Genomic DNA, 17,098 nt, shown 5'->3' on the forward strand with positions numbered 1-17,098 from the left:
ACCCAGTACTCCAAAACGGCCGCACACTCCCATGCCAGGTGCAGGAAATCGGCACCTACTGCCCGGCATCGGGTACATCTATCGTCCTCTGACAATCGAAACCGAATTTTCCTGGCCGGGGTATAATAAAACCTCTGGATGAATTTGTAGTATATAATTTTCAAACGGCAACTAGAGGAGATATTAGCAGTAACACCACAACAGTACTTCCACTGTTCGTCAGAAATAGTAATGCCTAGTTCAGCGTCCCATTGCTCCCGCACCCTACTAGCCGGGGCAGCACGCTGCCGTCTGATGGCACCATATAGCTTCGAAACCAAATGCCGCCCATCGAAGACTAGCAGTACATGGAGTGGTAAGGTCACATCCGGCTCCCTAGGGAATTCCGGCAGTAAGGTACGCAGGCCCTGTCGCAGGCGGACATAATAAAACAACTCCAAAGGGGAACAGACTACATCACCAAAAAACTGGTCCCGGGTGCGGAAAGTGCCCTCGTGAAAAAGGCTTCCCCAAGTAAGTGCCCCAAGACGCTTGCATAGACGCTGAAACCCTGTCTCCTGTAGCAGGGACAAAGCCGGATGATAAGTTAGGGGCAGTGCAGGTGAGTAGAGGAAAGACCCAGTAATCGCGCCACACGTGTCCAAGCATCCACCGTGCATGTCACCGTTGTCTGGTGGGTGTCCACATCGTCCACATTACCAAGCACCATACCTTCTAACGGGAGAGGATGGGCGACCCATTGTTCGGCCGCAATTTGTGGCATAAACGGCGTGGGACGCATCCAGTGGTATGCATAGTGTGTCTGAGCGCTTAGGTAGTAAAGTTCAAAGTCAGGAACATCAAAGCCTCCATCGACATAGGGCAACGTTAAGGTAGCCCATGCCACTCTCGGTTGTTTACCCCCCCAGAACAAACGAATGAGCTCTGAGCGGAGCCGTTTAAAAAAATAAGCTCCAGGGTGATATGGAATATTCTGGAAAAGATACAGAAAACGGGGTAAGACCACCATTTTGAACAGGGACGCCCGACCCGCCATGGACAACGGTAATGACATCCATCTCGTGATGTTATCCGCCAGTTTAGTGATAGCTACGCCATAGTTAAGTCTAATAGTCTCCTCTCTGCACAAAAAGACCACAATACCAAGGTATCGCAGCTCCGAGTCACACCACTCCAAAGGGTAGTCCAACAGAAATCGCTGAACTGCCGCAGTGAGCGGAAAGAATTGGGATTTCTGCCAGTTGATATGTATCCCAGAAACACCCCCAAAGGCAACTAGCTCTCGCAAAAGCGCATTAAGATTCGTCTGTGGATCCTTCACATAAAGTGTGACATCATCAGCATACAAAGAGATTCCCACTTGGCGTTGGAAACAATTAAATGCACTCTGTTGGTGCAGCTGGCGGATCCGGCAGGCAAGGGGCTCTATGGCAATGGCAAACAGGAGGGGAGAAAGGGGACATCCCTGCCTGGTCCCTCTTGTGATAGGGACCTGGGGGGAAAGCACACCGTTCACCACCACCCTCGCAACCGGGTCAGTATACAGCAGTTTGACCCAGGAGATAAAGATCCGAGGAAACCCCATCCTGCATAAAACATCAATAAGGTAACCCCACTCCACTGAATGAAACGCCTTAGTGGCGTCCAGGAAAACGGCGGCTACCGGGAGCTCCGGAGCAATGGTCGGGATAAGGGAAAACAATGTACGAAGATTATGGGAAGTCGCCCGGCCGGGCACGAACCCGGACTGATCAGGCAAGACAATAACAGGCATGAGCTCAGAAAGTCTAACCGCCAACACTTTCGCCAGAATCTTGACATCACAATTAAGCAATGAAAGGGGCCTATAGGAACCCACGTCTCGGGGGTCTTTACCCGGTTTAAGTAACGAGGTGATAGCAACTTCCCTCATAGAACCAGGCAGCCTTCCTACCTCAAGGGACTCTTCAAAAACCTCGCGAAGAACAGGAGCCATAATATCCACGTAACATTTATAGAATTCGGCGGGAAGGCCGTCCAGCCCCGTGGCCTTCCCGTTGTTCAAGGACATGATGGCACCCCTGATCTCCTCCACCTCAAGAGGCCTACCCAGGAACGCCCTGTGATCATTCGACAGCCAGCAAAGTGCTAGATCATCAAGGAATCCGCCATATCGCACATCACTCGATTGCTGTGTGGTGTACAAGTGGGTGTAATGGTGAATACATGTCTCCTGAATCTCTTTCGTGTCTCTACAGTGAGTGCCATCCGGCAAGTCCAGTTCCAACACGTCCGAGCTACATCTCTGATGCCTAGTAAGTGCAGCAAGAACCTTCCCAGGCCTCTCCCCCTCACAGTATCTCCTAGCCGTCCAGTACTTCCCCCTATGCTTAGCCTCCCTGGCAGCCTCCTCCTCATACTCTGATAGCTTACTCCGAAACCGACCCAAGAGGTCGGGATCAGAACCAGCCTGCAATCTGCGTTCCAGTTGTCGTAAATCAGCCTCTAAGCCCTCAAGAGTTCGAACAATAGATTTAAGCATCCCACAACTCTTGGAGATAGTGACACCCCGGATCGTGACCTTAAACGCCTCCCATATCACCTCCACACTATCAACAGATCCTTTATTCCTAGGAAAGAAAGCTTCCACCTCCTCGCCAAGTTCCGCCTTAAAAACGGGGTCCAATAGGGCAGTTGGAAAGAGCCGCCAGGGTGGGCGCGGCCTGTGCAGCCTGGGCACCGAGAGCACCACTCTAACCGGGCAATGGTCAGAGTACGTTCTAGCCAGGTGTACCGCCTCTCGCAACCCCGCTACTAGCCCTCTAGAAAGGAAGACATAGTCCAGTCGCGCCCATGAGCGAGCCTGTGCAGTGAAATGCGTGCCCTCTCTATCAGTCGGGTGAGCATACCTCCAGCTGTCGATCAGCCCTGCCTCCTCCACAATGCCCCGTAAAACATCCCTGGCTTGTGTATTGTACTGAGGACTACCCTCCGATCTATCCTCCAGAGCCTGCACCGCCAGATTGAAATCCCCCCCCATACAATATGTGAGGCCTCTACAGCAAGAACGTGGCCCCAAAGGGTAAGGAAAAAGGCAGGCGTATCAACGTTAGGTGCATAACAGTTCAAGAAGAGCACAGTGACCTGCCCGAGCCTCCCCCACAGTAACACATACCTCCCCTCAGGATCCACTCGTGACCCCAATTCTTGAAAGGAGAGCGATTTCTTAATAAGAAGAACAGTTCCACGAGCATATGAGGAATACGATGCAAATGTCCTCACTGTAGCCCACCTCCCACCAAACGTAGGAGCAGGCAAACGCCGCAGATGTGTCTCCTGCAGGAAAGCCACTTGTATTGCATGTCTATCCAAATACTGTATTACATTTTGACATTTCCTGGCATCATTAAGCCCACGCACATTCCAAGACAAAATCGATATCTTATCCACAGTATCAATCGACATTACCCATGATCAAGGTGCCACGGGGCACACGGACACAGTGCACTGTCCCAGACCCTCAGCGCAGGGCAGCGAAATGTCACTATCGCACACCACGGCCACTCCAACAACCGCTCTCCACATTCATCCCAGCCATCTCCAATCCAACAAACCAGATACCCCCCTCCCAGTCCCAAACAACAACAGCCGTGCAACAGGCACGCCGGAAGTACAAAGTGTAACGCGTAGCACACACACCCTGTCCCCTCCGCACCAACCATAGGCGTCCCAGGAGTAGCCCGCCCATGTCCACCCTCTCCTCTGCAACAATGGCAACCATACGCGGGCAAACCAGTCATTCCCTCATACGCAGTAGAACAGTACAGGCCCGGTACGGCCGAGGACAAATCAGAGCAGTGGTCACAGGCCAATGTCAGGACAAGCACACGGCTGTAGCCAAGCTCGCCACCATCACAAGAAGCAAGCCGAGCACGCGCTGCCAACACAGCCCCCCCCATCCCCACCCACCTGACCAAACCCCAACCGTCAGGACTCCCAGGTACCCTCCCCCTCCCCCCCCATTCATCCGTCCATGCGACCAACAAAACAGTCGCACCAAGAAACTGAAAAATATTGGGGCATTCCCGATGGGGTGTCCACCAGAGGTGCACATCACCACTCCCACACACCACGCCGCACTCCGGACCACAGGGCTCACACACGGCCCAGGCGTAGTGTGGGGGTGGGTGCCCGGAGCACAGCAATGTCATCAGCCATCGCCCCCTTACTGACCCCCAATAGCGGCCGCTAAGACCGAACCAGTGACCATCACGTCCATCTCCAACAATACCAGGCTGGGAGTGCCTAGGCCACAGGAGCAGTTATACAAATGTCCGCGCATAATGCGCGCCAAAGTCGCCGCGCTGAAAAACAGAACCCATATTCAAGCGTCCTCCTCCTCTCCCGCCGATCGGTGTGCCTCCTGTTCCCTCTCATCCTGTCGGTCCTGCGCAGATTGCTCCCTCCTGAGGCGTTTCACAAAGTCCTCCGCATGCTGCGGGTTCGTAAAGAAATGCTGCTTTGCCTGATGGGTCACCCTCAGCTTAGCAGGATAAAGCAAAGCATAGTCCACTTGCAGATCACGAAGTTTTTTCTTGACCGCCAGGAATTTACGACGTTGTTCTTGCACCATTGGCGTGAAGTCAGGGTAAATGGTGAAGTTGACCCCCTCAGGAGAGCGTGCGATTAGTGCGAGCCGCCTGGAGGGCAGCGTCTCGGTCCCGATAGTTCAGGAGACGCGCCATGATGGGGCGCGGGGCAGCCCCTGAGGCCGGTCGCGGCTCAAGGGAACGGTGCGCTCGTTCCACAATGAACTTCGCAGAGAAAGGCTCCGCTCCAATAGCACCAACCAGGAGTCTCTCCACATACGTCTCCATTTTTCCCACATTCGTCGTCTCCGGCACACCTACCACGCGTATGTTGTTGCGCCGACTCCTCGCCTCCAACTCCTCATTCTTAGCGGCTATCACCCGCAGGATATTGTCCATTCTCGCCAACTGGGTGGTATGAGTGGCGGCAGTATCGTTGTGATCAGAGATGCGCTGCTCCGCCGAGGTCAGGCGCTCTTCATGCACATCTAGTTTCTGTACCACTGCATCCATGCGCGATGACAGTTTGTCTACTTTATCCACGATAGTGGCAAATCCCTGCCTCATCTCCTGCATCATCTGCTGAAAGTCCGGGGTGGGAGGCTGTAGCCCAGCATCAGCGACAGGCGGGGGGGAGGACCGCGAGCTCCCGGCATCCTGCACCAGGCGCGTACCCCTCCTGGCCGCTACCGAGTCGAAGGACAGCTTGGGCTGCTTATTGTCCGGTTTCCCCATAATAACCCGCTCCTAGCGTGGGGCAGCTCACAAAGCGATGGCAGTCACGTCGCAGGCAACTTCCTAGCGAACACAAAATCACTACAGCCGGGGGCACGAGCAGGCGCGAACACCCCGCCACTCCCGCCTTAGTTATGGCCGCCGCTCACCTCGGGCCGAAGACGTGGTCCCCTCGTGTTTCACCGTCAGGACTCGGTGTATCTCCTACACCACTTCACCACGCGAGCGTCCCCAGGTCACAGGTGGCGGTCACAATCGCTCGCTGCGGTGGAGTGCCCAGCAGAGTGCCCAGCCGCCAACAGAGTCCAGAGGGGGGAGGTGAACAGGGCCTACACCCCACGTGCGAAGCCGCGGTCTGGAGTAGACAGAGACGCCGGGCCTCGGAGCACCCGACCTCCGGAGCCGCAGGCGGGGAAAACTTCAAGCCCCCGTAACTTCAGTCAGCAGGCTCCGATCATCACAGGAGTTGGACCAAGTGTGGACAACAGCTACACTAGCCAGAATCCGGGGTCAGATCAGGGATCAGCGATGGCCAAGAGGATCAATACACGGATAAAAGCTCCGGGCGGCAGGAGCCTCACGGCAGTGCGGCCATTCTGCAGTGCGCCCTCTAGCGCCCCCCCCAACTGTCCGAACTGTGCATGTGATACTTACAAATGCGCACTATGTCATGAATAATGTCCATATAGCTGGTGCGACGTTTTGAAGAATGTACTTGAAATGTGCCCACACCAAATGCCAAAAGGGGGAGGGATCCAGGGGTTTAGTTGGGAGTTACCTTTAAGACATGTTTGATGACCCTAAATGTGGAGGAAACTATTCTGGTTTGTATGCTGATTAAAATCAATAAAATAGGTTTTAAAAAAAAGAAAACACAACCACTAAACCCATACCTACCACAAACCCTAAAAATACCCTTGCCACCCAAAAACCCATAGCCACCCTAAAAATACCCCTGCAACGCAAAAACCCATGCCCACCCTAAACCCTAAAAATACACTTGCCACCCAAAAACCCATACCCACCCTAAAAACACCCTTGACGCCCATAAATCCCACATTCACTCTAAAATACCCTTGCCAGCCAAAACCTCACACATATATATATATATATATATATTCACCGAAAAAAACATAGGTTTCGCACACGTTTTAGTTAGGAATTAGCATTTAAAAACCTTTGAAATTCACTGAAAAAAACATAGGTTTCACACCAGTTCTAGTTAGCTGGTCATTTTACTCATACAAAACCTATGAAATTCCCCTGTTATCGTTAGTTCAGCTAACTATAACTCGTGCGCCCGCAATGCCCTGCTGATGAGTTCACATATTACATCACTCATGACATGGTCAGTGACATCACTCATGACATCTCAAATGACATCCCTGATGACATCACTGATGACATCATCCAGTGAATGTGTCTCTTTCTGAAAAATAAATATTTTTTATATATCTATATCTAAAGGTCGATGGAAGATTGAATGGGTAAATAAGTCTCTAAATGGATGTTTGTTTTGTAAAATTGATTGTATAACTGACTTATTAAGTATATCTTAGTGAATAGGTGTATTAGCGAGTAATCTTTAAATATTTAAATATCTGTATCAGTGTCTCACTTTGTATATAAGAGGCTGCAAGGGGTGGTGAGTAGCTATACGAGTGTGTATATGGGTTATTAGTTGTGCTTTTAAATATCAGAATGAGTGTCTGTATGGTTCGGTGGGGAGTATTACTTAGCGCACAGATGCATGAATGACTGACTCAATGTTTGTATGTGTTTTGAAGACAGCATGTGTGCAGGACTGTATAGGTGGATGAGTGTGTGTGTGTGTGTGTATGGGTGTGTTAGTGAGTGAATGACTGTCTCAAAAGTATCTTTATGAGTAACTACATATGTTTTAAACTAGTTTGTGTGAGTATTGATGTATATAAATAAGTATATGTGAGAGCGAGAGATTGTAAGAGTTCCTGTATAAATAAGTATGTGTTTCTATAAGTGATTGTTTTAGAGAGTAAGTATGTGTACAATTCTGTAGAAATTAGTGTAGTGGTCGGTGTATAACTGTATATGCAAGTTAATGGATGTTTGATAGTTTATTTGCATGTGTGAGTAACTCTATAGATGAGTGTCGGTGTGCAATAAGATGTATAGGTGTATGAGTACATATGATGAGTGAGTACATGTATGAGTGCCTATAGGGAACTGTTAGTGAATGACTGGATATGTATGTAGATTTTGGAATTACTGAATAGGTTGTTCTAACTGGAAATGGTATCTCCATTTTTTTTTAAAAGTTACTTTCTATTTTTGATCATGTGTATCAAAGGGTATATTACGGTGAGAGGAGGTCTGCCACAAGAATGATGTCATGAGTGATGTCATGAGTGATGTCATTTGAGATGTCATCAGTGATGTCACTGACCATGTCACGAGTGATGTAATATGTGACGTCATCAGCAGTGCATTGCGGGCGCGCGAGTTATAGATAGCTGAACTAACTAGAACAGGGGAATTTCATAGGTTTTGTATGAGTAAAATGACCAGCTAACTATAACTGGTGTGAAACCTAGGGTTTTTTCAGTGAATTTCAAAGGTTTTTAAAATGCTAATTCCTAACTATAACGTGGCTGAAAGCTATGGTTTTTCAGTGAATTTCAATGGTTTTGTAAATGATAATTTTTAAATGTAATAATTTTTTTTATACTGATTTACTACATTATTATAAATTATTTTTAGATATATTATTTTTTAAATTACATTAAAAAAAATGTTTGTACACCTCTCTGCAACGCAGCCCACTGGCATGTTTGCAGAGGGGGAACTAATTCCCCTTGCATACTGTGGGTCCCTGGGGGCCAACTAGCCCACCTGGAACCTCCAGTATGCGCCAGGGGGGTGCATTGCAGAAAGGTGTAATGAGGCCCCACCCTTTTTTACACCTCTCTGCAACGCAGCCCCTGGGCGCGTTTGCAGAGGGAGAACTAATTCCCCTTGCATACTAGGGGTCCCTGGGAGCCAACTAGCCCACCTGGAACCTCCAGTATGCTCCAGTGGGCTGCATTGCAGAGAGGTGTAATGAGGCCACACCCTTTTTTTACACCTCTCTGCAACGCAGCCCCCGGGCGTGTTTGCAGAGGGGGAACTAATTATCCTTGCATACTGGGGGTCCCTGGTGGCCAACTAGCCCACCAGGAGCCTCCAGTATGCACCAGGGGGCTGCGTTGCTTTGCCCATGGGGCAGCGGTCCCCGGGGCAGTGTGTGGGGATTGGGGACCCCCCACACTTCTTTATCACTATGCCCTCGCGATTTGATCCCCCCGGGGGGTAATTTTTTTAAGAACAGACCGGGTTTAAAAAAACAAAACAATTGAGCCTTTTTTGTCCTTGTGGGACCACCTGGGCAGGCCTAGGGGGTCATGGTGTGTCTACCCTGCCCCCTTTTTTGTTTTACACGTTTGTTTTTCTGCTTTCTTGTGCCTCTGTCTACTTAGCACAAGATGTTTTCCAACACTTCTGGTTAGAAGTGTTGACAGCCAATGAGCATGCTGCTTTCTCGTGAAGACATGCTGATTGGCTGCCACGGTCTGTCAACACTCCAAACCAGGAAGTGTTGGCAGCCATCTTGTGCCTCGGTAGAACCAAGGCACAAGAAAGCAGTGAAACAAAGGTGGAAAACACGCAAAGGGGGCAGGGTAGAAGCACCCTGACCCCCTTGGCCTGCTGAGGGGGTTTATTTTTTTTTGGGGGGGTGGAGGGGGGGAATCGCGGGGTGCGCGCTCCGTACGCGTACCTAAGCGAGGTACGCGCACGGTGCGCGTACCCCACGATTTAAAAAAAAATGTAACAATTTTTGGGCCTTGGGGGTCCTTGTGGGACCCCCGTGAGCAGGCCTAGGGGGTCAGGGTGCTTCTACCCTGCCCCCTTTTTGAGTTCTACACGTTTGTTTTTCTGCTTTCCTGTGCCTCAGTCTACCGAGGCACAAGATGGCTGCCAACAATTTATGTTTTGGAATGTTGACAGACAGTGGCAGCCAATCAGCATGCAGCTCGTGCACGGAGAGGTCCACGAACGGTGCACGCACGTACGCGGACCCGCGCGCGCAAGGTGCACACTTATAGATATATAAATGTTTTCCAATACGATTTTCTCAACAACTACTGGAGGGATTTACACTATTTAAACAAAAGGACGATCTGCGAATCAGACTCTACCATTTAGCCATATTTGGTGTAATTCCGTTCAGCGGTTCGGGCTGTAGCCGTGTCTAATCGTCCTATGGAAATTAACATAGGAAAAACATGTTTTGGGACCCCCCTTTTTTCTCGGCCCCCGCTTGACGAATCTTCCTGAGACTTTCAGGGAAGGAGCGGAGCAGAGCGGGCCATCTTCTTTGAGAAATTTGCAAAGCTTTCAATAACCGTCGCCAAAGTTATTCCCAATAGAATGTTGTGGATTTCCTATGGAAACCAGGTCCTAACTATAACTACCTACTGGCGACTGCCAGTAGGATATATATATATATATATATATATATATATATATATATATATATATATATATCTTCACTGAAAAAAACAAAGGTTACAGGGATGTTGTACTTAAGCTGATATTACACTCGTACAAAACCTGAGAAATTCAGCAGTTTTAGTTACTGAGCTAAATATAAATTACACCCGCAATGAACAGCTTTTGACCTCACATATTACTTTACTTAAGACATTTCAAATGACATCACTGATGACATCATCCAGTGAGTTTAAGTATTTTCTAAGAGTTTATGATTTTTAAACATATATACTAACCTATTACAAAAGTAAAATTAGTATACTAGGTGCACTACTACGGAGTGATACTGCTTCTAACATGGAGTGGTTGTGTGACTTGTGTGTATGGGTGCGCGAGTAGCTGTGTGGTTAAGTGAGTTGCTTTGTGAGTGGCTGTATTGGTGAATGAGTGGGTGTCAGTGGCTGTATGGGTGAGTTGTGGTGACAGTGGCTGTATGGGTAAGAGGGTGTTTGGTTAAATGAGTTGGTGTGTGAGAGACTGATTGAAGTGTGTCCGTGTGAATGGCTGTATGGGTGAGTGAGCAGATGTGTGAATGCTTGTATGGATGTGTGAATGTGTACAAGTGGTTCTGTGGATATGTGAGTGAGAGCTTGTATGGGTGTGTGAGCGGATGTTTTCAAGGCTGCGCGAGTAGCTGTATGGGTAAATGACTGGTTTTATGAGTGGCTGTAAGGGTGAATGAATGGTTGTGGGAGTGTCTGTATGAGTGAGTGGCTTTAGGGAAGAGTGAGAGGGTGTGTGATTACTGGTATGGGTCTGTGAATGGGTATTTGTGTGGTTGAGTGTGGGGGTATGAGAGGTTTAGTGAGTGGGTGTGCCTGTGGAGGATGTAATCATTGATGTCAATACGGATGTCACTGACCATGCCATGAGTGATGTAATAAGTGAGGTCATAAGCAGTGCACTGCGGGACCGTAAGTTATAGTTCTTTCAGGTAACTATAACTGCTTAATTACTCTAGATTTGCCAGCTTAGTTGTGAAAATATAGATTATCAATTATAGTTGTTGTTTTTTAATAAAAGCTGGGTTTTTTGTACATTTTTTTTAAAACTAATAAAAAAAACATATTTATAATACATTTTGTAACAGTTTTTTTAAATAAAAATTATTTGCAATATTTGTTATTCAAAATATGATAATATTTTTTTCTAGACATTTTCTTTTTTAGTTCTGCAGTACTTCTTTGGTGAGACAGGCTATTCAGCCAGAACTCTATGGCTTTGTATTCCGATCATGTGATCACAATGGAACTGCGGTGTGGATGCGAGCAAGAGTCTCTGGATGTGTTTGTGAATGGGTACGACAGCGTCTGCATGGGTTTAAGAGTGGATGTGAGAGAGTCTGTATGGGTATGTGAGTGGCTGTGAAAGTCTCTGTATTGATTTAAGTGTGGGTGTCAGAGTCTCTGTATAGGTTTATGAATGGGTGTAACAGTGTCTGTACGATATCTGAATGGGTGAGAGTGTCTGTATAGGTATGTGAGTTGGCGTAAAAGTGTCAATATAAGTGTAACTTCAGGTGTAAGAGTCTCTGTATGGGTTTGCGAATTAATGCGCGAGTCTCTATATGGGGTTGTGAATGGGTGTGACAGTGTCTGTATGGCTATGTGACTTGTTCCGACAGGAAGCAAGAGTATAAAAACATATATATTTGTTTCCGTTGTGCTAAATTTGCGAATCCCACATGGAGTTACATGGGGGCCGGTGCTGAGCCCCACGAGGGATCCCTAGATTTCAGAGTGGCAAAAAGAAAAGTATTTTCTTATTTCTGAGCCCAGGATACATACTCCAGCCTCCTTTACTACATGTACAAGAGGTCAGGAAACATCTCAACTGACCCCTTTATTCAATTTGCAAACACATTTTCAACCCAGCAACCGTTTCACCGACAAACAAAATGGTGGCTGCAAATTTTCTGTGAAGGTGCGGCAGGCCAATCAGCACTTTGCTGTAGCGCATGACCACAGATCCTCCGCGGGTGGATCCACGTCCCTATATATACAAATCTGTTTTCCGGTTAGGATCTCTAAAACGACTGAATGGATTAACACCAAATAAGTGAAAGCGTGATCTGCTTAACCAAATCTACCTTTCTGCTAAATTTGGTGTAATTACATCCAGCAGTTTGGGCTGTAGGCTTGTTCAAAGGTCCTATGGAAATTAACAAGGGGAAAGCGTGTTTTGTGACCGCTCCTCCCCCTTTTTCTCAGCGCCCACTTGACGGGCTAACCCAAAAAACTTTCCAGACACAAGCTGGCATGAGTGTCGATTTTTCGGGGGAACTTTTTGAAGATTCTTCTACCGGCACTAAAGATATAGACAACTGAAAAACTGCTTTTTAATAGAAATCCAGTCCTAACTAGAACTACACACTGGCGACTGCCGGTAATACAATTACCTGTGAAATACTTACATTTTCGTTGTAAAGACTTGTGTGATAAAAGCATATATTTGTTGTAAGAGTTGGTGTAGTAAAGGCATGCAAAAATAGGCACATGCCTTGTAAAGCCTGCGTGGTAAAGGCATGTGTGGTTCCAACCGCATTGTAAAGGCAGTTTCCCAGCTGGTAACACTTCACATCTCTGTGCTGTGCACAGACATGTAAAAGTAACACACTGTACATGTGTGTTCACATTTTTTTCCTCTCGCCAACCTGTTAGCCAGAATCTAAGAATAATCAACAAGTAAACACATCCACTGCAGAGAATTTTGCTCCCAAGGTCATGAAAAATTTGTTTTATTTCTAGCCCACTGATTTCCCCCCATGGCGCCATACTAATCAGTTGATATCTCTACAATTATTCAGTGACAGTTTTTCTGCTTCCACTGCTTATCACCACAAAATACTTAATAGTTTTTCTCCCAAAGTAGGCAGGTAGGCAGCCAAAATAACATTATGGCAGTAAAGGTGAACTTAACCACTTCTACTTACGATGGTCGGAGTACCGCACATGGAACAGAATTGCCAAGCATGTCACGGGTCACAGCGCAGATATAGCGGTCCTGCCTATTTATGAGGCCAACTCGGTCCAATGTCTCATCCACAGGTGTGAACTTCACAGGGATGAGATCCTTCATCTTCAATGCTTTGCCGCTCATGGGGCAGTAGACAGTTTTATCCTACAAGAGTGGATTACCAGATTAATATAGAGGTTATGAAAATGATGGTTCATCAAATGTGTAGCGAGAGTAATAGGAAACCTGGATGATGAAGGGGAAGCCTCTTAGGTTTTCAGTAGGGAGGATTGTGTGTCACGGGCAAGTAAGAGGAAAGGTCGTATCCTCATTGAACCAGAGATAATTAGGGCTGTTACCTATAGACATCTGGAGAGTCAAGAATTATTTTCAAAAGTGAGAGTGGTTTCTTCCAAACACAAAAGAGCAAAGGCAAAGAGTAACACATTTTTTTAAAAAAGTTTTTAAAGTCGGTTAGGGAAGAATTTTAATGGGTGACTGTTTTCTCACAGAATGTGCATGAGGTTCGATTTTTCGAGTTTGATTAACTCAAAACAAAGTGAAGTTGACCTACAACTTCTGAGAAGATGAACTGGACGGAGTTGTTTTCACTAGAGGTCACAGGAACATTGTGCTTCAAAATCTGAACAGCACCTGAAAGGGGGTTTAATGCATTGGATTTGTTTTCTGCGATAATGGTTGATCATTAAATTTCTTGGGTTCAGTATCAACACAGACAGTGATATCTTATTCAACAATATCTTGAACCCAGTCCATGTTGTATTATTAACCTTGAGAAAACTGCATGTAGGAAGATGCCAGAGTAAGAATTAGCTGTTTCCTCAACACACTTTCTAATGTATGCATGATGGTATTTGATAGGTCTCACAAAAGAAAAACCCATCTACTTGTAATCAAAGTTTACGGATCTTCATTAAAGTAATAAACGCTGGCTATTGATGCCTAAAGGAATAATCTAAGAATACTTAAAAGAAGGAAAACTATCTGAACTTAAATGGATGTTCAAATTAACAAACCTACACACAGCAACCAACATCTCCAGTGCCTCGAGACCCTGCTTTATAAATGTTTGATTGAAAGATTTTGGCAGCCCGTACATGCATTGCGGTGTATAGCCTCAAACTGCAAAAAGCCTCTTAGAGCCTTCATGAAAGGATTGGGCCTTAACTTAAAGTTAACATCAGTAAACTGTTATGTCTTGCAGTCCTAAAGTTGCAGGTAAATAAAAACAAATTCTGCTTCTAAACCCATCCAAACTATGAATAATTTCAATTATCTGGGTCTGGTCTTTAATCACTCTGGGTGTTGGCACAAGCAATTGGAAACCAGAAACAGTGTGTCTGGAATGAGTATTAACACCCTCTTTCGATCTGCCTTCAAATAAGGAAGGAGACTAGTACATGACTTGCTAGCGATATAGCTGGCAAAATTCCTAAGCATGGCCAACTATGAGATGGGATCCGGGGCTTCAATAAAGTAACTGGGTAACGGATAACCAAAAATAGGTTTGGCCATCACTTGCTCTCCCTCGCTCAATACACTGCAAATTTATTTGTCTCAAAGAGATGTTATGTTATGTTAATGGGTTTTGTAGAGCGCACAGCTGCCCCAGCAAAGGGGCGTCCCGGCGCAGGCCGCGTGAGGGCACAGACAACAACAGTCTAAAAAGTGGCAGTTAGTCCAGTAAAAAGCTACACTAGAGGAAAGAGAAAAGTTTTAATAGCTTTCCTAAAAGCAAGCAAGCAGTCTATGCCACGAATATGCTCAGGCATTGAGTTCCACAGTCTGGGGGCAAGGTGGCGGAAGGAGCGTCCGCCAGCACGGGACAGCCTAACTCTAGGCACAAGCGCCAGATGTTGCCCCGCCGAGCACAGCCGACAGGAGGGGACATAGAAGGTGAGCAAATTGCACAGAAGATCAGGACTAGCAGATTTCAGTATCTTAAAGGAAAGACACAGAGTCTTAAAATGGATCCGCTTTTCCACAGGGAGCCAGTGCAACCTATAGGTGGTATTGGTGGCAGAGCAGAAGCGTGGAAGACCCACCAAGGTTCTGGCAGCAGCATTTTGCAAACGCTGCTTCCTAAGTATTTCCGCCTTATTCGCCCCCAAGAGTAGGGAGCTAGCATAATCCAGGCAGAAAAAAGCATAGTCGCCTGAACAATCAGTTGTCTTATAGGTGGATCAAAGAACTTCAGAACGGGCCGGAGGCCCCGCAGAAGGCCAAAGCAGGTGGCAGGTCTTTAAAAGAAAGGGATGAATCCATCAGGACCCCAAGATTTTTAACCACTCTCTTGGGCTTTGGAATTACACCCAAGGTAGTGGGGCTAATCCCCTGGAGGACAAAATACAGACCGCCCTATTATGTTGTGGTGGCGAGTTTGGACCAATAAGTCTCTAGTACTAATCAAGCGATCATTAAAAATTGCCTGTCATTGAACCTGGGCCCTGATATTCCTTGGCGGAGGGAAATTAGGGATTGGACTCTGGCCTCCCCAGACCAGAGCAATTTGAAAATCCCTCAACCCTTTTCACCTATACCAAAAGGTCATTGTGGGAGTTGTGTTATGCAAAGTACCGGGCCACAAGGTCTGACAAGATTAGAAACAGGTCCTCTGTCATATCTTATAGTTCGCTGAGCCCTTCTGAAAGTACACGACCATATTTGCTACTTAATGCCCACCACCATCAGAATTTCCTCCTTTCGAGGTTTAGAATCAATTAATTTAACTGTTACCGTGACCCTTGCCCCTGGGATTCAATCTCTCCACAAAATACTTTAAATGTTACTTTCTTTTGTATGTTTTACGCTAAACCCAGATCATGTACTGTTCTCTTGAACAAATTCTCCTTAAGACATTGTACGCAGGTCCTTTACTTCCTTCAACGCTTCAATTCTGAGGAAATTATAATAACTGTTTATACCCATTTCAGATTGGTAACAAAGATTAGAAGGTCCTAGGGCATGGGTACTCACAAACTTTCTCTCAGGGGCCAAATATACAGTGTGGTTTGTGTCCGAGGGCTGCACCAGTGGGGGCGTGGTCAGTGGGGAAGGGGGCGGGGCTAGAGCAACAAAAAAAAAACTGACCATGAGGTTGATCACAGGTCCCTGCAGCGGACGCCTTCGTCCACTGAGCCTGGCATACACAAATGTGTATGTATGTATATATATATATATGTATATATATATAAAGGAGAGAGGCAGGCAGAGAAAGGGAGAGAGGCAGAGAAAGGGAGAGAGGCAGAGGGTGGGAGGGAGGCAGAGTGTGGGAGGGAGGCAGAGGGTGGGAGACAGTCAGAGTGACTCTCCCTTTCTCTGCCTGTCTCTCTCCTTTCTCTGCCTGCCTCTCTCCTTTCTCTGCCTGCCTCTCTCCTTTCTCTGCCTGCCTCTCCCTTTCTCTGCCTGCCTCTCTCCTTTCTCTGCCTGCCTCTCCCTTTCTCTGTCTCCCTCCCTCTGGGACACGCGCCTCGTGGAGTGGTGTGGCTCACTGGTTAGAGGCGGCAGACCCGGAAGCAGAGAACGGCCCGGGACCAGGGTTCAATTCCCGACGCGGCAGGGTTGTGGACCAGGGTCAACGGACTCGATAATTCTCGCCTCGGTGCCTACTCTAACCAGGGATCACACTCGGCAACTCTGGGCATTAAGCTTGCCTCATCTCTACAACGGCCCCCCACAGACGCCAGGGATGCCTGATTTCACCTTGGAGATACCCAGAAGGGACCATCTCACAGGGAAAGCCAGGACGGGTTCCCCAGCGGTCTTCAGCGCCAGGACACCCCGAGATGGGGTAACAGTGCGCTTTACAAGTATCATCATTCATTCATTCAAAACGCCTTCCCTGTCGTCCTCTGCTGCTCTATGTTGGTCCCATGGTTGTGATGTCACTGAGCACCAGGCGGGGGGTTGCGTGGCTCTGGGTCTTAGTTGAATGGGCTTGTGTCCACTGCGCACCCTGGTCCCACCTGTTAGCTTGTTGGTCTAGTGGGGTTAGGTAGCAACCCCCTCCTCCTCACTCCTCAGGTTGCTGGTGTGGCCCCCTCCCATGCTTCACAGGTACGAGCAATGATGAATCACTGCTTTACAGGAGGGCACGCCACTGAGATGCAGAGAGCACTCGCGTCGGGCTGGGACATCCCCCGTATTTTATGCCTTCTTCTGTTGTAAGACGAGGAGGGATCCCGCTGCGCTCGCACAGATCACACTGTGCCGTCCAGATCCCCGGAGTGCAGCTGCGAGCTGAGCTCTCT

General features: G+C 47.6%; 1 protein-coding gene across 4 annotated transcripts in view; it reads right to left on the bottom strand.

The window, feature by feature from the left end:
* NOSIP (nitric oxide synthase interacting protein) overlaps positions 1-17,098 on the bottom strand; it is a 415,999-nt gene that overhangs the window by 21,917 nt on the left and 376,984 nt on the right. For all 4 annotated transcript variants that reach the window (XM_086930122.1, XM_086930124.1, XM_086930121.1 and 1 more), the window contains exon 7: positions 12,805-12,992. In XM_086930122.1, coding sequence (XP_086786248.1) covers positions 12,805-12,992 — 188 coding nt within the window. The remainder of the gene's footprint in view (positions 1-12,804; positions 12,993-17,098) is intronic.

This window comes from Lissotriton vulgaris, chromosome 7 (genome assembly GCF_964263255.1).
Source record: "Lissotriton vulgaris chromosome 7, aLisVul1.2, whole genome shotgun sequence".
NCBI classification, from domain to species: domain Eukaryota; kingdom Metazoa; phylum Chordata; class Amphibia; order Caudata; family Salamandridae; genus Lissotriton; species Lissotriton vulgaris.